The sequence below is a fragment of the Oryza sativa genome, chromosome 12 (genome assembly GCF_034140825.1).
Source record: "Oryza sativa Japonica Group chromosome 12, ASM3414082v1".
NCBI lineage: Eukaryota > Viridiplantae > Streptophyta > Magnoliopsida > Poales > Poaceae > Oryza > Oryza sativa.
This window is the reverse complement of record NC_089046.1, coordinates 22341464-22363703: the sequence shown is the minus strand read 5'-3', so window position 1 is coordinate 22363703 and position 22240 is coordinate 22341464. Positions and strand designations below refer to the sequence as shown.

At 41.5% G+C, this 22240-nt stretch overlaps 3 protein-coding genes across 3 annotated transcripts; 1 reads left to right on the top strand and 2 right to left on the bottom strand.

The window, feature by feature from the left end:
- The first annotated feature begins 7479 nt into the window (after positions 1–7479).
- Positions 7480–10704, top strand: LOC9269513 (5'-adenylylsulfate reductase-like 6). Its single transcript, XM_015764435.3, has 4 exons — positions 7480–7760; positions 9046–9221; positions 9307–9431; positions 9765–10704. The coding sequence occupies exons 1-4, from the start codon at positions 7569–7571 to the stop codon at positions 10172–10174; spliced, it is 903 nt and encodes a 300-aa protein (XP_015619921.1). The 5' UTR covers positions 7480–7568; the 3' UTR covers positions 10175–10704.
- LOC4352441 (uncharacterized) lies at positions 10649–16277 on the bottom strand. Its single transcript, NM_001424297.1, has 4 exons — positions 16089–16277; positions 13254–15366; positions 11667–12378; positions 10649–11528 (listed from the first exon to the last, which is right to left on the bottom strand). Exons 2-4 carry the CDS (start codon positions 15304–15306, stop codon positions 10922–10924), a joined length of 3372 nt encoding a protein of 1123 aa, NP_001411226.1. The 5' UTR covers positions 15307–15366; positions 16089–16277; the 3' UTR covers positions 10649–10921.
- Positions 16278–17876: 1599 nt separating this feature from the next.
- LOC4352440 (uncharacterized) lies at positions 17877–22008 on the bottom strand. Its single transcript, XM_015762870.3, has 9 exons — positions 21764–22008; positions 21616–21654; positions 20356–20409; positions 19872–19925; positions 19100–19153; positions 18932–19003; positions 18748–18837; positions 18509–18565; positions 17877–18248 (listed from the first exon to the last, which is right to left on the bottom strand). Exons 1-9 carry the CDS (start codon positions 21872–21874, stop codon positions 18183–18185), a joined length of 597 nt encoding a protein of 198 aa, XP_015618356.1. The 5' UTR covers positions 21875–22008; the 3' UTR covers positions 17877–18182.
- Positions 22009–22240: the final 232 nt, after the last annotated feature.

Below are 22240 nucleotides of genomic sequence, written 5' to 3'. Positions count from 1 at the left end.
CAGTACGGTGTACTGGCGAAGAACAAGGGCACGCGGAGATCATGAGAGCTTTGTCCTAGATTCGGAGAAAGAGATGCTGTGGACCACAATGCTCGAGACATTCACCCTTCCTGCGGGTACAGAGGACAAAGTGAAAAGGTGGACTCTGAAGAAAATGGCAAAACAGTTTCAGAGCTTCAAGGGAGATCTGTACCAGAAGTATATACTGAAGGGGCAGACACCGAACTTCGACACATTCCCAAAGCTAAGGGATCACTGGGACGAGTTCGTTGCATATAAGACAGGTGAACAAGGGCAGGCGATGATGGAAAGAAACAAAGAAAATGCCGCCAAGAAGAAGTACCATCACCACTTGGGGTCAGGAGGCTATAGCGTCGCGATGCCGAAGTGGGAGCAGATGGAGGCTAGCTTGATTGAGAGGGGTATCGAACCGGCAACAGCCAATTGGCCGGAACGATCGAAGTTCTGGTACTATGCTCACGGTGGAACGCTCAACCCAGCTGATGGCTCACTGGTCTTCGGCTATCAGATACAAGAGGCTGCGCGACGACTAACAGATGCAGTGGAAGCCTCCTCTCAGGGCACGTTCCGACCAGACAGAGATAGGGACGAGCTGACACTCGCCCTGCAGACTCCAGAGCATCCAGGACGAACTCGAGGGAAAGGGGTGATTCCTTGGAAGATTGGTTTCAAGGAGGACATCCACACGTACAGGAGTCGGATGAGGAGCAAGAGAGATACCGAGGCGAAGATTGCAGACCTAGAGTTCCGGGTATCGAGCTACGAACTCAACATGCAAGAGGAGGTGGCAAGGAAGGTTGATGAACGCATGGCCGCACATCGGTCCCATGATCCCCAGCCGACCATTCCTCCTGCAATGGTGAGCCCGTCAGGAAACCGTAGCAGCTGCGCCTCAACGGGGCAGGTAGGATCACAGAGCATGGACGCCATGCAAACACAGGACGAATCGACCTGTCCCGTTGATGACATCACTCAGCGGACACCATGTGAGCTGCATATTCCTTTCAAGAACTTATTAATAAAGGTAAGATTTAGCCATTCCGCTAGTTGCTGCTTATATATGTTGATTACTAATAAATAATCTCTCACAACATGAAGGTGGCGTCGGGCATGGCCATCCCAACGGACCCTTCAGGTACTTACCACTGCAGGCCGATTCCAGCAGGATACTCGAAGGTCGAAGTTGAGTTGGTCGAAGGCGCGTACGAGGACCTCGAGCTGGATTACCCTGGAGGAGACGGTGAGACGCATCTACGAGACACATGTCATGCCATTATTCTATGGTGCAGGCGGTACATCATCCTCCCTGGGCGACAAGCGGCGTCTCGTGCACCATCTCCTCCGGCTCCGCCATCTCCTCCTCAGGATCCTGCACCGTCTCCTCCTCATGCTCCGCCAGCACCGTATCCACCTCAGGCTCCAGCATCGACTCCTCCTCAGGATCCTGCACCGACTCCTCCTCGTGCTCCTACACCTACTCCCCCACAGCTCCACCGCCTGCCCACACAAGGGCAACGAAGAAGGCGAAAGTTGACGCCGCCAAGAACAAGGACCCGGGGTACGATTGCACGCAAGAGGAGCTTGACGCTTACGTTGCATCAGAAGTCAAGAGACAATTCAAGCCTCGAAGTCCAGAAAAGAAGATTCCTATAGACCCCAGTGTCAGGAACTTCTTCAGGGGTATGTCTGCATCTGTCAAGGAGGCCATCAAGCTATCGGACTATGAGCGAACGCTGAAGAAAGCATCTTCTGGAAAGTCCAAACCAGTCCCTCAGCTTGGAGAGCAACCAAACCAGGAGATCGAGCCGTTGGTGACCGGCAAAGAAATGACGATAGAACAATTTATTACTGACACCGGTCTAACTACGGATCAATTGCTAGGAGTCGCACCAATCGAAAAGGCGGAAGTGAAATACATGTACGAACTCGGTAAACCGCTTGTCAAGCCTGAGCTGCTGCAGTCCCTACCCACACAAATGTACAAGTTCCATCAGCTGTACATGGAGATGAGCGCCACCGGTAGAGAGATGATCGGAGCGAGGATCAGGGACACGGACTTCTTGCAAGGAGATGACATTCTCTGGATCAATTTCAGGGGAATCTACGAACTATACCAGCTGGACGCCCTCGACGTCTCTATTATGAGTTGCTGGATTTTGTAAGTATATCGTTCAGTTAGATTTCTTACTATACGTCTCCTTTAATTAATTAGGTCCTTGTATATAAGTAGACCATAGAAAATAATATACTCCCTTTTATCGTTGTAGAATGGAGATTCAAAGGGCCCGACGGCGGAGGGTTTTCGATACTGGATTCATCGACCCTCGGAAAGTAAACGTCGCAATGCTCGACCAATATCCACAAGAAACAGAGGACAATCTCGTCCATCTCCTGAAGGCGCAGCATTACAAGACGTTCATACTGTTGCCATACAACACAGAGTTAGTTTAATTTTACTGTCTTCCTACATACCAAATTTCATTCCCGTACGAACTTGCTAAGTGTTTCATATGTAATGCATCCCACGCACATTGCAGATTCCACTGGGTGCTTTTACTCATCGACCTGGAGGCCTGCACCGTCAACGTATATGACTCAATGGATAAAAAAGAGTCTACGTTTGACAAGGTTTTCGAACTTATAGACAGGTACCGTCATAAGTTCCTTTGTTAATTAAGAAAATCTTGTTATGTTAATTGCTACTACGAATCATAGCTTTAAACTCCATGTAGGGCTTGGTATCGGTTCCGTCATTTGGTCCGCGGCAAATGGAGAGAAAGACTTAGGCGGAAGTTCAAATTTCCTGTGAGTACACATGCTCTACATTTATATTTCTCCGATTCAAATACATACAAGTATATATTAATTAGATCTCTCGTTGTTTGTCATTTATTTGTAGTGCGCAAAGCAAAAGCAGGGAACTAACTTGTGCGGCTATTACGTGTGCGAGTATTGCCACTGCCTTGCAGACCAAATCATCACCATAATGTAAATATATTTTGTTCATATATATATCTATATACATATGCATTTGCATAACATATATATGTATAAATACATATATATTATGCATGTATATACATATAATATAATATAATATATATATATATACATATATATATGTATGCATATATATGTATTTAAACATATATATGCATGGTTTATATATATATATATATATATATATATATATATATATATATATATATATATATATATATATATATATATATATATATATATATATATATATATATATATATATATATATATATATATATATATATATATATATATATATATATATATATATATATATATATATATATAAACCATGCAGCAACAGGGGCATGCAAAAAAAAAAGGTCAGTTCGATCTTTAGTCCCGGTTGGTAGATGGCTCAGCCGGCCACGTGGCTGAGCCATCTTTAGTCCCGGTTGGTGTTACCAACCGGGACTAAAGATCGATCTTTACTCCCGGTTATTTCACCCGGGACTAAAGATAGCGATCTTTAGTCCCGGATTGGTACTCCCGGTTTGGAAACCGGGACTAAAGGGGGGTTACGAACCGGGACTACAAAGGGTTTCTCCACCAGTGTATATTTAACAATGAATCAAATGATATAAAAAGAATAAATAATTACTTAAATTTTTTTAATAAGACGAATAGTCAAACACGTACTAAAAAGTCAACGTCAACGGTGTCAAATATTTTGAAACAGAGGGAGTACTATAATACTACCTCCTTCCCTAAATGTTTGACGCCGTTGACTTTTTTAAACATGTTTGACCGTTCGTCTTATTCAAAAACTTTTGTGAAATATGTAAAACTATATGTATACATAAAAGTATATTTAACAATGAATCAAATGGTAGGAAAAGAATTAATAATTGCTTAAATTGTTTGAATGAGAAGAACGGTCAAACATATTTTAAAAAGTCAACGGTGTCAAACATTTAGGGATGGAGGGAGTATAATAAAGTATGGTCCAAATACAGATACACTATACATCCATAAAGTCCTATGATCGATGACAACTTGTGGTCCACGAGTATAAGTGTGACTTTCACTATTAACAAATAAACAATGAAAACCATATCGATGGAGAGAAATAACACCTTTCTAACGTTAGAATGACATCACAATGAGCCTGAGTCGTTCAAGAATTATACTTTTTATTATTATTAATGGTATAAATTCACTATAAAGAAAATAACTATGATGCCAAATTACTAAAGAGCTAGCTCTTTTTCCTCCAATCATTTTCCATCTAACTGAGGATATCATTCACAATTGTTCATCCATCAATGCTTCACAGAGTACTAGATCGAGTAGTAAAAAAGGAATTTTACGGTACTTGAGAAAAATACTTTGAAGTAGCTAAATTTTACGCTAAAATTTTTCTGCCTTAAGGTACTTAAGTATCTAACGATACAAATTTTACATTAAAAAATATGATACCTCTGTGTTACCTTTTTAAAGATAATAAAATTACCCGTAGTAAAAACATAAAAAAAAATCATTATAGTTAAATCTGCTCACCAGGATTTGGGCTTTCCGAATCACATCTTGTTAGGAGCAGCTGATACATTATATATGTTCGTTTTGGTTAAGCAGCAACGATGTGGTTTTTGAAAAAAAAAATCATTTGCAGGTTATCTGGTTATATACTCTATATTTAATTATTCACTCGCTCATACCTGAGTTATTCTTCAGAAACCGGGTACATAGGATTTGGTTATGGCGCGGCGGCCTATCAGCATTTGCAGTGGGTAGTCAATGAATGTTTTATCAAGAATATGGGTAGTGATCTGATTTTAGGATTGATCATCCGTAACATTTCTTGTACTTCCTTTTGATAAAAACTAAAATATAGGTAGTGTTTTGGCTTTTAGTTATGCAAAGGCCAAAAAGTATTCTTAGATGATTAATTATATCGTATTGATGTAATTGGATTAAGTGCAATAAAACTTCCGTTAACCCTTAAAAATACTTAGCATGAGTGCTCATATTTAAAACTAGTTAGCCCCTCCTCACCCCCACCCCCTTGAAAATGCATGATTGTGAAAACACAGCGATAGGAAAAATGTAGAAATAAAATATCATACTCATTGGATTAATATATGATTTCAAAGCACAATAATTTTTTAAAACTAGTGTTTGGTTGAAAAATAATAAAAACGTAGAGACTTAGGATATCAACAATGTATGGAAAGAAAAGTCCATATAGTTCTATATGGCATGTCTCACCTTTATAGGAGTGATCCATATAGTAATCTTAATGAACTATCCATATCCATATGTATAAGACCTAATCTTAAGTAAAAAGTAACAAAAATTTCTCAATCCTCTCTCACATGGCTACTAATTGAGTGGGGACTAGTGAAACCCAACCTGCATCGACTAACTTATGTAATGCCTGGGCGCACTTTAGAATCCAAGGAGTAATACATTGAGGGTGCCCAGATATAGGAAGAAGAAAATATGAGGTGAGACCCATACCTATTTTACTTCAAAATTATTCTAAGATAGCTCATTATATAGGAGTTTTAATGGAATTGGTAGGAGTCATTCATTTATTTTAAAGGGTTTCATAGGATTATTTTCCGTAGTACACAAATCCCTTAGGATTTTTTTTCCTTTGTTTCAAGGGGTTCTTATTCTTTCAACTGTAGACGATATACCCATCAATAGCAAAGCGTATGCTATATTTATATATCAATCTAATCTCTCCAAGTTACTCAACGGGCTAACATGGTGTTTGAAGGGATGCCTAAATGAACGTGCAAGCTTAGGGCCTGTTTGGCACACCTCCACCTCCATCTCTCTTGGAGCTGGAGCCCTGTCAAACAGTTTCAGTTTCACCTAAAATAGGAACAGAGCTAGATGAAGCACTCTCACAAAATAAACTAGAGAGATGAAGCTAGGTTTTAGGCCGCTCTAGACTCAACTCCTGAATCTAAGTTTAGGAGTTGGAGCTCTACCAAACAGACCCTTATATGAACATCTATGTTTTTACTGTGTGTTTTTCCTTTAGAAAAATGCATGTGTATGTATGTGCCTTATACGCGGACCTATGGCCAGCAATTTCCACAAAAACTCTAAAATACGGAGAATGTCCCGGATCGGTTAGCCGATCCATCGAGTTATTGATAGGTACTAGTGTAGTATTAACAACTACTCCCTCCGTCCCAAAAAATAAATTTAGGACTAGATATGACATATTCTAGTACAATGAATCTAGACAAAGGTATGTCCAGATTCGTAGTACTATGATGTCTCATATCTAGTACTAGATTGGTTTTTTATGGGATGGAGGAAGTAGTGTACTACTGCTTCCTCTTTTCCTCCAACAATACATACATATAGCTATTTTTAAAATGTTTTTTCTCATAAACTACTTATCCGATCTACGATCCGATTGCACCATTGTATCTGTTATAAATTAATCTTTATAAGAAGATATCGTATGATTATATTATGACAAAAGAAATATATATGTTTCAATCCGTTAACACTATATGTTTCAATATGTGTCTTCAGTGTGTTTTACAAAATTCCCGAAACTAACTGCCACTACTCTCTCTCTCCTCATCATGCATGCATGCATTTTAGCGAGCTTCAAAATGATTTTTTTCCTAAATTAATTATTCAATCTACGATCTGATATCACCATTGTAATTAAATCTTTTTATAATAAGATATCACATGATTATATTTTGATAAAAAAATATATGTTTCAATTCATTAACATTAGTTGTTTCATATGTGATAGCAACATGTTTCAACGTGTATGTTTACCATGTTTCATAAAAGTTTTAAATGTTTTAGTTGCTGGTTTTTTTTATTTCACCATATATAACTTAGATGTTTCACTCGTTGGTCCGACCAATTTTTTTTTTTTTACACCGGGCGTCCGACGAGAAGATTCTTCCTCAAAATACCTATAATTCATACTATGTAAGTATGTGTCACATATGTGAGCTCGGAGTAGATAAGATTCATATATCAGTGATACCCACTACATGTATAGTACGGTAGAGAAATGTGTGTCCCAAAACGGAGTAGTACTCCTACATGAGAAAAAACTGTTAGAACTAAGCTTTCCAACACCCAACCACGTTAAGAGCACCTGCAAGATGTTATCTATGAAACATATACATCTCAGTAATAAACTAGATTAATAGTAAACCACTTCAATGGTATATCTATATGGGTATTTATAGCTCTCTAATCCATTGTCTCGTTTTTCTCTATAGACTATCTCCAGGTTAGTAGATAGTTTTGCTCTCTCTCTCTTCATTTAATCTCTTCTAAGTAAGAAAATATGCTGACATGGATCCATTGGATCTCTTATAAAGCCTATAAAGACCATTGTGGGTGCCCTAAGAGAACCCAAAAAAAACACACACACACAAAACGAAAAACAATAAAAATAAAATAAAATAAAGGAATTGCAAAGCTGACCTCTAGAAACCAAGAAATCTCACGCGTCGGCGTCTCCTCCTCCTCCTCCGCGCCTCACTCCCCCCAACCTCCTCCTCGCCATGGCCGCCCGCCTCCTCGCCCCTCTCCTCCTCCTCCTCCTCCTCGCTCCTTTGCCGCCTCCCGCGGCGGCGGCGGAGCCGGAGGAGGCGCGGTGCCCGAGGGAGCGGCTGCCGCCGTTCGTCGCAGCCGCCGCCGCCGCCGCGCTCCGGCCGTCCTGCCGCGCGTCGGCGGAGCGGTGCCCCGCCGAGGAGGTGCGTCTCTCTCTCTCTCTTTCTCCGAGATTCCTCTTCTTCTCTCCGGGCTCTGGGTTTGGTTGGTTGGTGCGCGCGCGCGTTGCTGATGCTAAGGCCGCAAGATTTGGTTTGATTTTTTTTCTCTCTTTTCGGGGAGATTGGTGGGTCAAGATCTCACTCTTTCTCCTCCTCTCGTTTCGATGCTGGTGATTTTTGCGTGGAAAAAAAATTCGATTTGCTACGCGGTTCCTCTGATTTTTATTTTTATTTTTTTTGGCGCCGACAAATCTGTGGGTGAATTCTCCTCGCGAATCTTGGTACAAAAGCTCACTTTTTTTTGGGTAATTCTCGAGCTGATTCGAGCCGCATGATGAACAATTGCTCCCCGTGGTGAATTTTTTTTGTTTCAGTTTCTGAGTTGGTTTGGTGATGATTTGACTCCCGTAGTCCCGTTAATCTATGGAAAAATAACTTGTTTTATTTCTAAAGTAATCCTTGCTTAGTTAGTATTACAAGTCATAAGTCAGCGCAAGAGTATCAAAATAAAAGTAGCGAGTAGGGAGTAGTAAGCTTAGGCTCTCATCCTGCATCAAATCAGTTTCTTGCTCTTGCTTCCTTTGTGCTTCCGGTTCTGGGTCCTTCAAAATTAATTTTGGTTATCTTGTTTTCAACTTTTGTGCATACTTTGATTAGTTATAGCCTCACAGGTGCCAACATTGTGACAGTTTGCCGAAAGTTGTTGTGATTTTTTCTATATTTGAGTGGGATTAGTATATCCTCTTTTCTGCAGCTTATTGTTCTCATGGTGTTATGTAGTCCTCCTAGTGGGAATGCCTGAACAGTGTTCTTGTTAAATCAGTAATCCTTGTGGGAATAACAACATTTAATAGGGGATCAAAAGTTGCAACCATGGAGATGCCTGTATTTGGGATGCTCTAACTTGAAGTTATTGCTATCATTGAACTTAAATTGGTCAGTACATTGAATCAGGTTGTCACAAAAAAAAAATTGCTTTGTGTTTGTTTTGGGGCTAGTGGCTTAAATATGTTAAGAGGTATTTGTAAATGGAACTGCGGGTTGTTAACACTACTTGTAGAGTACTGGCAGTTGAAATGGCAAGCTGATATAATATAACAGCTAGTTCATCCTAGTTTTATGCAGTTATGAGTCAACCAGTTGTGTTTTTAGGATTATTTGCGACGCGTACTACCCAATTTCTGCTCTTGCAGGTCTTTTGTGCAACTTCTGCTGAGTTGGATTAGTCATGTGTTGTTTAACATGACCTCTTTGAAAATTTTGGCAGATTAATGGGGAGGAACTTGTCAAGGAGTTGAGTGGCAAGGAAGAATGCACTGCCGTGCTCTTCTATGCATCGTGGTGCCCCTTCTCACAAAGAATGAGGCCAGTCTTCGATGATCTTAGCTCAATGTTTCCACGGATTAAGCACTTGGCTGTGGAACAAACCAATGCCATGCCAGCGTAAGACCCCGGCTATGCAATAGTCTCCAATTATCTTTTGCGATCATTTGAAAGTCTTAACTAATATCTACTTCATGGCTTGCAGTGTTTTATCAAGATATGGTGTCCGTAGCTTTCCTTCTATACTCATAGCTTGTGGACCATATGCGTACTGGCCTGTTGGTTCTAAGGAGCTTGACTCGCTAGTTAATGTTTACACTGCTGTAACTGGTAAGCTTCTTTATGTTCGTTATGTATGCAGATATATAATTGTAAGCTCATGATATTCTTCTGTGATAAGTCAGTAATATGCTTTGCTGAGGAATCAAACATTTCTCAATTGCCTGGAAAAGTAGATAATAGGCTCTAATGCCACCCCTTCAATATGGCATTAGTTTATGATTATATGGATAAAAAGGTCAATAATGATTTAATGTATGTAAAATATGACATATCCATATAGCACATACTACTCACTAGATAGTCTCAATTAGGTAAGTTGAAATTTGACTTTCTTGAATCTGTTCCATCAAAGCTTAATTTGGTTTGATCAATTTGATGCAGGTCAAGAACCAATTGCATATCTTGGTCCAAGGAAATGGAGCGCAGCTCGAACTGGAAGCACACAGCATGTGAAGCTTTGGAAAAGCTCAATTATTGAAGCTTTGAAGAGTGAGCCCTACCTAGCATTCAGCATCCTATTTATTTGCCTGAAGATACTGGTAGCCTTCTTCCCAAAGTTCTTCTCCTGCATCAAAGGAATCTGGGTCCAATACTTCCGGCATGCCAACCTTGGCATCCTTGCCAAACTGACCCAGCTGCTCGAATGCGTGCCGCATGCTGTAGACCTGAGGAAGATCTGGAGCAAATGCAGGCTCATGGGTGGAGCTATGAACAGCAGGGTGTGGGCATCATCTCTCGCTTCTATGTCGTTCGGCGAGCGATCTTCTCCCCGAGCTGCTGTTTTGGATTAATGGGTTCTAGCTCTTTTAACAGCGATAAGAAGGCATGCAGATTCTTGAATCGCACTGGATGTAGAAGCTCCTGTAACTCACATGAGCATGTAGTGAAAGATTTGATCTCTGCTTGGAAAAATTAATACAGCGTGTTTGTAGCCTGTAAATCTTAGGGATACTGCTGAGCCTCTGTAAATTATATGGCATTGTACCATTTATTGTCGGTACCCACATTCAGAATCAAGACTGGGTCTGGTTTTGAGCAACAGAGCAGTCACACAGAGCAGAAATCAGTTTTCTTAGAAGATGTTTGTCAGGTTCACCATTTACACATGTAATCTGGAGCATGTTGGAGTATATCATGTTCAGGTGCCTTTTAAGTTAACATAATGTAGTCTATGCACTTACCTCTGGTAAGAAATGTCACTTGGATCAATGTTTCTGTATGCAAACCAATGTAAAATTTGATAGTGATGGATTCAGTAAGAACTCTGATGTCAAACACAACCAGATACAGTTTTGATTTGCCGTAATGTTTATATTGACAATATTGATCTCTCTTGTCATCTACAAAGGAGTGCTCAAAAATGTGTTCTGTAACCAGCAACAGTAATAACAGCAGCTGAAAAAAAGGGGCAGCAATATAACAGGTGATACAGAATTACAGATGGAAACTTATCATACTACCAACAGCTATGAACTTCCATGAATCAAAATATGCCCAACTCCTGATGTCAGGATTGAGACTAGAGATCACCTCCTCAATCAGTTCTCACCAAGGGTGTACCGGGTGAACCTCCGTACCTTGATGTTCTCCCCAAGGGTGGCGATCGTCTCCTTCACAAGATCCTTCACCGTCTTGCTGTCATCCTTGATGAAAGGCTGCTCCAGGAGGGCCAGCACGCCGAGCCTCTTCGATATCCGGCCTTCGACGATCTTCTCCCTGATGTTCTCAGGTTTGGACTGAAGGTCCTCTCTCTGCATCTCAATCTCTTTCTCCTTGATGACAACACTCTCTGGGATGTCCTCTATGGAGACATACTCAACCTGTGGACATGCCACCACCTGCATCGCGAGGTCGTTCACCAGCTCCTTGAACTTCTCGTTGCGAGCCACGAAGTCGGTCTCGGAATTGATCTCAATCATGCAACCAATCCGATTGTCATGGATGTAGGCGCCAATTAGGCCTTCGGCGGTTAGGCGAGAGGACTTCTTGTCTGCAGATGACAGGCCCTTCTTCCTGAGGAACTCCTGAGCCTGCTGAATGTCGCCGCCTGTCTCAGCTAGTGCTTTCTTGCAGTCCATCATACCAGCACCAGTTTCGTCTCGGAGTTGCTTTACCAATGCAGCTGAAATTGCCACAGCTGGTTTCCTGCAAACAACATAGCAAATGTCGGTTGAATAGATGCAAAGTTAGAAATGCTTAAACAGTAAACGTGTTCTGATGCAGAAATTATGCGCAACCACAAAAAGATGAAACACAGCAAGATGAGGCTGAGGGGGAATTTACTTCTCTTCAGTTTCTGCTGTTTCCTCAGGCTTATCATCCTTTGGAGGAGCAGCTGGCGGTGCCTTCGCGGCTGTCTGGGCGGCAACTTCAGCAGCAAAATCCTGGCTTCTCTTCTCCAACCCTTCACCGAGATTGTACCGGACAAATCTGTTGACCTTCATGTTCTCTCCAATTGTGGCAATAGTTTGCTTCACCCATTCACTGATTGTGACCTTGTCATTCTTGATGAAGGGTTGCTCCAGCAATGCATATTCTCCAAGCCTCTTCTTTACACGGCCCTCTACAATCTTAGACCGGATCTGCTCTGGCTTTGACAAGAGGTCCTCCCTCTGCATCTCCAGCTCTGTCTCCTTCTTCATAACCTCCTCAGGGACGTCATCAAGAGAAATGTACTGTACTTGAGGGCAAGCGGCGACTTGCATGGCTAGATCGTCTACCAACTCTTTGAAGATGTCACCTCGGGATACAAAGTCAGTCTCGCAATTCACTTCAATAAGAACACCGATTCTGCTGTCATGTATGTAAGAACCAATTCTTCCCTCTGCAGTGGCCCTGCCAGCCCTCTTGTCAGCAGCCGCCAAACCTTTTTTGCGGAGGAATTCTTGTGCTTTCTCAATGTCACCCCCTGATTCTGCAAGAGCCTTCTTACAGTCCATCATGCCTGCTCCAGTTGCTTCACGCAATTGCTTGACAAGAGCAGGAGAAATAGTTGCTGCAGATGCACAAAAGAACCATCAGTCTTTCTAGTGTTGTTCTAACAGTTTGCCAACAAAATAAATATGCAGTGAATTTGTGCTGCAGAAATTGTGGAGCAGAGCATGTACACAGGAAAAGAAAGGAGACTAATGCAATTATTGAGAACAAGAAATCTAACCGTAAAGTTAGTTACATCTGTTAATTTACATAAGTAGACAAGTTTTAGGACTAACTTCTGATATCTCATAGTAAAGACACTTTGGAAATGAAGTAATCCATCACATGAATTTCTGTCACAGAGAAGCAACCCTTGATTATTATTATTTTTCCCTTTAAATTTACTAGAGAACAAATTTAAAGCCTTTTGTTATTGTTGTAGACAAATTATTGAGGGAAATAGGTGGCAACCATTTTATGCTAAACGAAAATCAGAACAAACAGCAATTGCGACAAATGCAGAAGAATAACAAGAAGCTTCCTATTTTAACATCCCAGAACTGAAGTCAGATCAAAGTGTCTTGTTGAGCCTTGTCCAAGATAGCCCAAAATTTAGTGGCAGCTGAGATAACATTTGAACATTGCATGATCCTCTAGAGCCAAAGAATACCAACTGAGCTAACCATTGAGATAGCAAGAAACCAATCACTGGCATCGATTGATCCTTTGACCATCATATTAAACCACAGAACATTAATGAAGAAATTTAATACAAGAAAAAAAATGTAAACAACTGGAAAAAGCAGTCACTTGAATGTTTTACATGCAACTAATCCTAACATTCTGTTCCTAGTTAGGTAGAGTTGCTCGAAAAGCCTTTTGCAGACAGAATATGGCTCATGAAATTACTACACGTCAGGCCCGTAAGATCTGGTTGACGAAATTACTGCTGACCTGTGGCCGTGCTTGCTTCAGCTCCTGCAACAGCAACATCTGCAGTTTTCTCACTTGAGGCTGCTACTTCTTCAGGTACCGCAGCAGGTTCTTTATCCTCAGACTCACTACTTGCAGTTACTGGAACCTCTTCTACTATCAACGATTCTTCTGGTTCATCAGGCTTATCCTCAGCAATAGAGCTGTCTGGAGCCCCATTCGAGGACAGCTCAACACCTTCTGGAGGTGGACTATCAGATTCTACAGTTTGATCATCGGCGGCACCTTCCACAGTAGTAGAATCCTCAATTATCTCCTGAGCGGAGGCCTCTGATGCTTCAGGAGCAGGAACTTCAATTGCTACTGATGACACAGGAGCGCTTTCCTCAACGACTGCGGTGACAGATTCTGTTGAAGCAACAGATCCCTCAGAGCTATCTTCTTTGCTCTCAGCTTCAGTTGCAGAAACTGAAGCAGTAGGCTCAACGAGTTTGTCATCAACTGTGCTATCATCTTCAGAAGTTTCAACTGAACTAGCAGTCGGAGCGCTTTCCTCAACGACTGCGGTGACAAATTCTGTTGAAGCAGCTTCTGTAGGCTCAGTGGTGACAGATCCCTCAGAGCTATCTTCTTTAATCTCAGTTTCAGTTGCAGAAACTGAAGCAGTTGGTTCAACGAGTTTGCCATCAACTGTGCTATCATCTTCAGAAATTACAACTGAACTAGCAGTCTCAACTGATTCAGTCTTGCTAATTTCGCTATCCTTCTCCACTGCAGCTATACTATCAGTCTCCTTGACCTCCGTTATAGAACTATCGATTGCAACTGATTCAGCATTGCCTGTCTCAGGTTCCTTGCCTGGACTTTGCTCAATTCCTACTTCTGCATCAAGTTCAGTACCTACTGATGCAACAGCAGCTTCTTGTACATCTGGAACTATTATCTTTTCCCTCTGATCCAAAAATGCAGAGATTTCCTTATTCCTACGGAAAGCTAGCTCAAATGCATTGGTCCCTCTGGACCAACCCTGCTTCAGCTGTGTGTTTAATGAAGCCAGATCCTCTTCATCATCTTCTCCCTCCTTCATTGTCAACGTGACCTGGCCTCGTACTACGTTCAATACTTTCACCCTTACCTGTTGACCAACTTCCAGTGCAGAATGTCCGATAAGGGTGAACAATGCCACTGCCTCCTCTTCTCTGGGAAGGAATCCTTCGCTTCCATCAGGTAGGGTCACAAATGACCCTGCTCTTGTTGAATTTTTCACAACGCCATCCAGAAATTGTCCTTGCACATAGTTTGTTTCGCCCATGCTCTTGGCTTCATCTCTTTCCCTCGTTTGCCTTGGCGAGCCTCTGGACGTGGTTGCAGTGGTATTCCTCCCGCCACTTGCAGCCTTAGGTGTTTCTGTTTTAGGCTTGACATAATCACCACCTGTTCGCATTGTCAATGAGATGCGCCCTGTCTCTTTATTTGCTTCCACTAATCTCACTGACACCTCTTGCCCGACAGTGAAGAGGGAAGATATATCTTTTACAAATCCATCACTTACTCGAGAGATATGAACAAGGCCTTCAGTGAATGCTCCAATATCAACAAATACACCAAATGGTTTGATAGACCTAACCTTCCCAGTAAAAGATGCACCAGGAACTAGATCCTCATCATTCAGTGGTGGCATCTCACTCTTTCTTATGTTTCGTCCTGCTTTGGGAATGGAAGAAGTGCTTGCCTCAGCTTGCTCACTTGCTTCAGCAGTGTCAGGTGCTGTATCCTCAGAGCTTTCTTCAGAAGTTTCTCCGGAAGGTGGTGGATTCGGATCCTCTACAGTAACATCAGTCCCAACAGTTGCTGCTGACAGAGTTCTTGGCCTGCGGGCAGAGGACCAGCTGCTTCTCTTGTAAATACTGATCAAGTTGAATGCTCGTTGCGGTTGCAGCAGCCTACGTGAAGGTACTCTTGAATACCTCTCTGTGCTGCGGAACCTCCTTATTTGGATTTCATGGCTTGGCCTGAAACTGCCGATGTGGAACAGGCTGATATTGCCAACAGAGCAATGAACCACCGGGGTCATTTTGAATTTAGGGATTGAAATTCCCAGCAACTATATCAGAATATTGATTGTTTCTGTACCCTGCACGAGTGTAGATAACTTTGTTAGACAAAAAGGCAATGAGAACCGATATCCAGTAATCAGGTAAACAAACAACAGTACGAGATAAATGCACCACAATATTCTGAAACAACAATTGAGAGAGCACTACAAGCATAAGATATCATGAGCAAAAGAATAGCACACCTAAGGAAAAGCGCAAGACTTCCCATCATGTATGCAATCTCTCACCCAAAAATCTCTCTTATCCAATTTCAGCAAGACCACAAACAGGAAGCGAATTCAGTTTCATTTCATTTCATTTCACTCAGAGCATCGAAAAACATGGCAAAGCAGAGTACCCGCCGCCATTCAATCACTAAAAGCAAGAGCCTAACGCAGAACCGCACTACACACAGCCAACGCTACTATCAATTCAAAAGTGTTACAGTACAGCCGCGACAGCTGCAGCGCGCGCCGCCAATTCGCGCGAACCAGCCACGGAAATGGAACCGAGCCCACACACTACATAGCACAGCAACTCCCACCACCACCATGCCCAAGAACCTAGAGCCAAGCCACCGCACGCAGAGCAGCACGGACAATGAACGAACACTGGTCACTAGCGCTCGTGCTCGTGCTCTCTCGCGCGCGCGCGCACGGGCGGGCATATCCACAAACACGTGGCGCGCACCGGGCAAGAATGAACCTAAGCGTCACCGCGCGAACGGCGAACGGCGGGTGCATGAGGCGGCGGGCGTCACCTTTGACATACAGACCGCGGCGCGGGGGTGCCCGGCGGCGAGCGGTGGTCCGGTCCGGTCCGGTGAAGCCGTCGACCACCGAGGAGAGGCCGAGAGGGGTGGGGAGAGCGAGGAAGAGAGGAAGGAGATGATGGGTATTTATATAGCCTTATCTGGAAGGAAACGGGTTAGGAGGGAGGGAGAGGCCATGAGGAATGAGAGAAGCTCCTGAGTGGATGGGGTTTATGGGTTGGGTTGTGACTCGTGTCCAAACCTCCCCATTAAGAAATGACTTTGAAATTATATTATTATTATTTACTGTTACTTTTTTATCACATAATAGAGTATATTATTTGTTGTATGTGCATTATGTAAAAAAAAATAGGAAAGTAAATTATTTGTTGTATGTACAATATTGTAAAAAAAATAGGAAAGTAAATATACTTCTCCAAATTCATGGATGTGTACCTCTCTAACAAACTCTTTTGGACGGAGTTCGGTGAAAAATTCCTTAGGTCCTACTCAGAGTGTACGCGTGCATGCGTAACATTTGTGGTTAACACAAGTCAAATAATTTGAACCCTAACAAGTACTCACAACTCCATTTATATTCTTGAGGTTGCTCTGTGGAAAATAAGTCTGATGTCTTCTACTTCCTCCGTTTCACAATGTAAGTCATTCTAGCATTTCCCACATTCATATTGATGTTAATGAATCTAGTTAGATATATATGTCTAGATTCATTAACATTAATATGAATGTGAAAAATGCTAGAATGACTTACATTGTGAAACGGATGGAGTATATATCTAGCTAGATTCATTAACATCAAAATGAATGTGTGAAATGCTAGAATGACTTACATTGTGAAACGGATGGAGTAATAGTCATGTTATCGTTATTGTTCTTATGCTTTTAGGGCATGTGTACAGTTGTACACATTGATTAGATATATTTTGAAATGGAGGAAGTACATAATACGGTGGTACCTAATTTATTAGGGATGATACTGGTAGGTTAAAAAGGCTTTGATGATACTAGGGTAGTACATGTAGCATGCTAACATCGTGAACAATATTTATGTCTTAGCCTAGAAATAAGGACATGGGCATTTTATCTACCCCTTTTACAACAAACTTCACAATAATTACATGGACATCGCCGAAAAAGGATTTTATTACACGTCTTAGAGCTGGTACAATAGCAGACTATAAGTCAGCTACACACACATGTTAAGAAGGTAAAAGAGAGGAGAGAAGAGCAGTGGTGCTGTAGATTTGTAGTCAGCTGCAGCACAGACTCCAAGACACAATATGTGTATAACAGATGAGACTGATATTAATAATGTAGTATATGTTTGTAGGTAACTATTGCATAAATTGGCTATTAAATTGACTATAGACGAATTGGAGCTAATAGTTGGCTTTACTATTAAACTTGCTCTTAGTCTTGAAAACAACAACTAAAAGCGGGCATATATCTACCCTCTTTTCACAATAATTTTCCTATTGGGAGAAAGTCCTGGCTGAGATATTTCATCCACATGTCGCCATTCGCTTTCATTCCTTTTGTCTGATACATAGGTATTGTTGGGAACTTAAGAATTACTACTGGCTTACATTACAGATTCAAAACAAAGCATTATACTGCGTTGGTTACCTGAAAAGTCACTAGCATGTATACAAAGCTAACCAATTTTATATTGGCTGATTTGATTCAAACTCACCGTTCAAATGAATACTATTTCATCCATAGCCACAGTCAACAATACCAACCATGGCCTACCAAAAAAAAAAAAACCCATCATTCTTCCGCCTTAAAATGGCTGGCATCACATAGATAACTGATTTGAGAAAAATATCTGGAATTTTTAAAGGCAAAATTCCAGTGGCTATTCTTTAGATAACTTGCTGATAGCAATAAAATTGTTACTACGGCCATTCCAGAGAACTGGGATTTCACAAGTCATGACAGCGATTAACAACACTACACGACGAAGCCATCAGAGAGCGTGGACTCGTTTCAGGAACCAAAGTTATCTCTGTTCTAAAAATTACTACAGCTGAGCCACGAAAAAGAAGCGGCCCAAGTTCTACTTCTGGTTCCTCCGCTACTTCATTCATCACTTGCACTCTCAGCCTTAACAGTTTTATCGACCGTGCCATCTTCAGCAATGGTTTCCTGCAGCCACAAGGAAGATGTCAAGGAACCGTGTGATCAAGTTCAGAAAACAAAACCATCACACGGGACAGATATTCCCTTCATACTAAAATTGCGGATGCTGAATAAGGTTTTAATCATATGCTTGTCAAAGATGATTCTCAGGTGCTTTGCTCCTCTAAGAAAATAATGGATGCGGGTGCAGAGAAATAAGGAAGATATTAAACAGAAGCAAGATCAGCCATTATTAATAATCTGCTTTATCTAACACAAACACTTACATTCTTTTCATCATTGGCATCACTGCTTTCATCATGGTTTTTTGGAGTATCATCCAACTGGAAAGGGGGAAAAGCATAGGTCACAGATCATTTTTTATGAAATTGGTTTTAGAATGCAGATAATACCACTACTAAAATACAAGTCACTTGACTATCCTATGGTTGTGACTACTTGTCTGAAATTTTCTGTCAAAACAACCAATCTTTAAGCAAGTAAATTAAGCTTGACAGATTCATACTTTCAGGTTCCCTAGGGTATCTGAGACACCCTCACTTGCATTCTCCTCACCACTTCCTTTGTTCCCATCATTGTCAGTAGCATCTTGTAGCTGAAAGAAAATGATTGATATAACTGAGCATGCAAAATCTTTAGCAATCATTCAACACAAAATACTGCATCCTCATCAAAACAGAGGAAATTACCCCCAAATTCTTCAAACTATTTGATACATCTTCCTGCTGCTTCTTAAGGGTGGTCCTCAATTCTTGAAAATCCTATAAGAGGGGGAAGGAGATCACAGCTTGTAAATAGAGCAAAAAAATTTAGATACAAGTTGAGATCTGTCGCAGAACATGGGTGCATATGCTTACTGATCTCAGCTGTTCAATTTCGCTATTCAGCGCAGTTTTGATATCAGAGAGTTCCTGAAAGACATCAAATGAAAATAAGATCAGTAAACAAATTCCAATAACTGTGCTATAGCATGTGAGCCACACGCATGAGTGCAGGTTCAACCAATGCAGAAATTTGCAAGCATGCATATAACCTCACCAAACCACTTGACGCATTTTTGAACATGCCAACTGATAAAGGCTCCAAGATAACAGAAGCATATAGCTTTATTGTATTAAAATATCTCCAGTGGAGTTTCATTTCTTTTTTTCAGAATTAGCATATTCATCTATAGAACATACAGCCCAGATTAAATAAAAAAAGAAGAAGAATCCTCTCCTTCCAGCTGTTAAATACAAAAGTTACTCCCTCCATTCCATAATGTAAGGTGCGCATGCATTTGAAGATTTAACTTTAAAAACATTTGACTAACGATTAGTATACTATAAATTGAATTTTATTTGCTGAAAATAATATCATTGGATTGGTATTTCAATATACTTTCATATGGTTATAATTTTGTCACTACAAACTTTATAGTATATGAGAAATTATAAGTCAAAGTTTAGTTTTGCAGACCGTGCCAAGTTTGACCATGCCTTACATTATGGAATAGAGGGAGTTATTCTGAAAATTGGGTATGCAAAGGATAGGCATGGATGGAACCACTACAAGGAAGAACACATAGGACTCAGGATTTTCCCCAACACGGATAATATATAGCATCAATTGAAGGGTGGAGAAACTTACGCTTTTGTATTTTGTCACTTGTGTATCTAAACTGCTCCTCCAATTCAGCAAATCCTGAAAAAAAATTATTATTAGTTCAGTTCCATACCAATACTTACAATTTCAATGGGAACAACAAAAGAAAAGGCAAGAACAAGAATATTTTATAATATTGAAAAGCATGCACATTGTTCCTTTCTAGTCTAGGCAGCAAGATATTCAAACCATAATTCTTCATGCCATTACAAAATTTAGGTATTACACACACAAGTGCCACAAAAAAATAATCTATTTCTATTTCAAATCATCCCACTTGCCCTAAGGATTGTTAAAATGCGTATAAAAGAACAGCACAAACCACAAGAGACCGTATGTCATTCATGTTGACTGAACAAAAACTAATTCCCAAAAGTTAAAAACATTAATAACAAAATGAATAGAGATGTAATAAGAAGAATGCAGATAACTAGGAACATTTTCACGATATTTCAAGTTTTCAACATACCTCCTTGAGTCCCCGAAGTCTCCCCATAAGCTGTGACTGTGATTCATCTAATTCCTGTCACTCAGACACAAAAGAAATGTCAACAACACAAAAGAAATGTCAACACTTTTTTCTATAAGCCAAAAAAAGCACTACAGAATCAATAGGGAATGGAAAAATTAAATCAGAGAGTAATTTTATGCCCAAAAATAATTAGCAAACAAATCAGTCAGGGAACATGTGACAGTATATGGGAAACATCCAATAACTAACGTCATGGTCAGTGGCAGACCCAAATATGGGGCCAAGGCACAGGCTAACCAGCCTATTTTGGCCTGCCTTTGCCCTACCATGGTGAAAATGAGCACAAGTTAATGGCCCTTTATTCCCAGACCTCAGGTCATGGCCAAGCAGCCTGAGGCCTGCCCCTAACCATGGTATAACCCCTTAAATTCTTACAGTCCAGTACACAGTGATAATGTGCAATTGTGCATGCTTACCTCAACTAAGAATCCGTGGTATTTATCATTGTCTCCTGATAGAGGAAGGCACATGAGTAACAACTCACTGTTTTGCTTAGAGATTTATCTCCACACCCTATTTTTGTGGAAATTGGCTTACGAAATCTGCGTTGATCCTTGAACTCTAAGTATCCATGTATACAAAAGCTTGATATTGATGGTGCATTGACAGCACGAGTGTTGTCTCCACAACCATATCCAGAGTTGTGCGCTAATGAGGCAGATAATTTGAACTTTGAAGGCAACTGTCATAGACCCGTGATTTGGATTTTTGAGGAAAGTATATGCTGGCATTAAAGCAACGAACTAGTGTAGTTCAGGTAGTGGCTAAAGGTAATTAATCACTTTTCAAACATGACAGCAACGCATCCCCTTTCCCTAACAGCTGATGCCGCAAGCATTCTCAGGAATCACAGCTATAACCATGATACTAATCTGCGTATATCTGTTGCCTGAAGCAGCAACTCTTAATTACAACCTCACTCCAGCTGTATTTATTAGCATTTTAGTTTCTAAAACATAATTAGTTTCTCCGCCCATTTTTCGGTGGTCATCAGTGCCACAGAAAACAGAGAAGCTTTCAAATCACAGCAGCCTGAATCTTCGGTAACATAATTACCCGCTAATAAACCCATATATACACCACCGCACACAGTAAGCCTCACCGGCATCATTGATCGATCGAATGCCAAAATAAAAGGCGAAAACAAATAAAGGTTAGTATATATAAAGCCCTAGCGGGAGAGAGGGGGATCCTCACCGAGATCTTCTCCTCCACCGGCAGCAACTCCTCCTTCCTCTGCCAAAAAAAAAAAACAAACAAACCGAAGGTTAGAAATCCATCCAGCCCCCAGCGGCTACTACCGAAATCGAAGGTCAGGGTGGAAGGAGGAGGGGAGGGCGCTCACCTCCAGAGACGGGGCGGCCTCCTCCCCCGCTGGAACCGCCGGCTCCGGCTGCGGCTGCGGCGGCGCGGCGTCCTCGGGCATGGCCGGTGGGGGCGACGCGGGCTCGGACATGGCGAGCGAGAGGAGTAGGGTTAGGGTTAGGGTTAGGGTTAGGGCGCGGCGCGTGGGTGGGTGCGGGGCGCGTGGGGTGGAAGGGGAGGAGGAGAGGAGAGGAGACGAAGGATGGATTTGAAATTTGAAATGGTGGAAGGGTTGGGAGGAAAGGGAAGAACGAAGAAGTGGAGATGGGGAGCGGGGCCCGGGGGAAACCATGGGGGGGCTGACTGGTGGGGCCAACGGGCTGCATGTTTCCTTTCTCGAGCTTTTTTTTTTTTTAATTGTGAGTTATATGAAAACAATTTTCATGTACTACAGTTTTTCCCATCGATGGAGCATGGAGGTAGGTCCAGATCTATATATTTGTAAAGTTGAAGATAC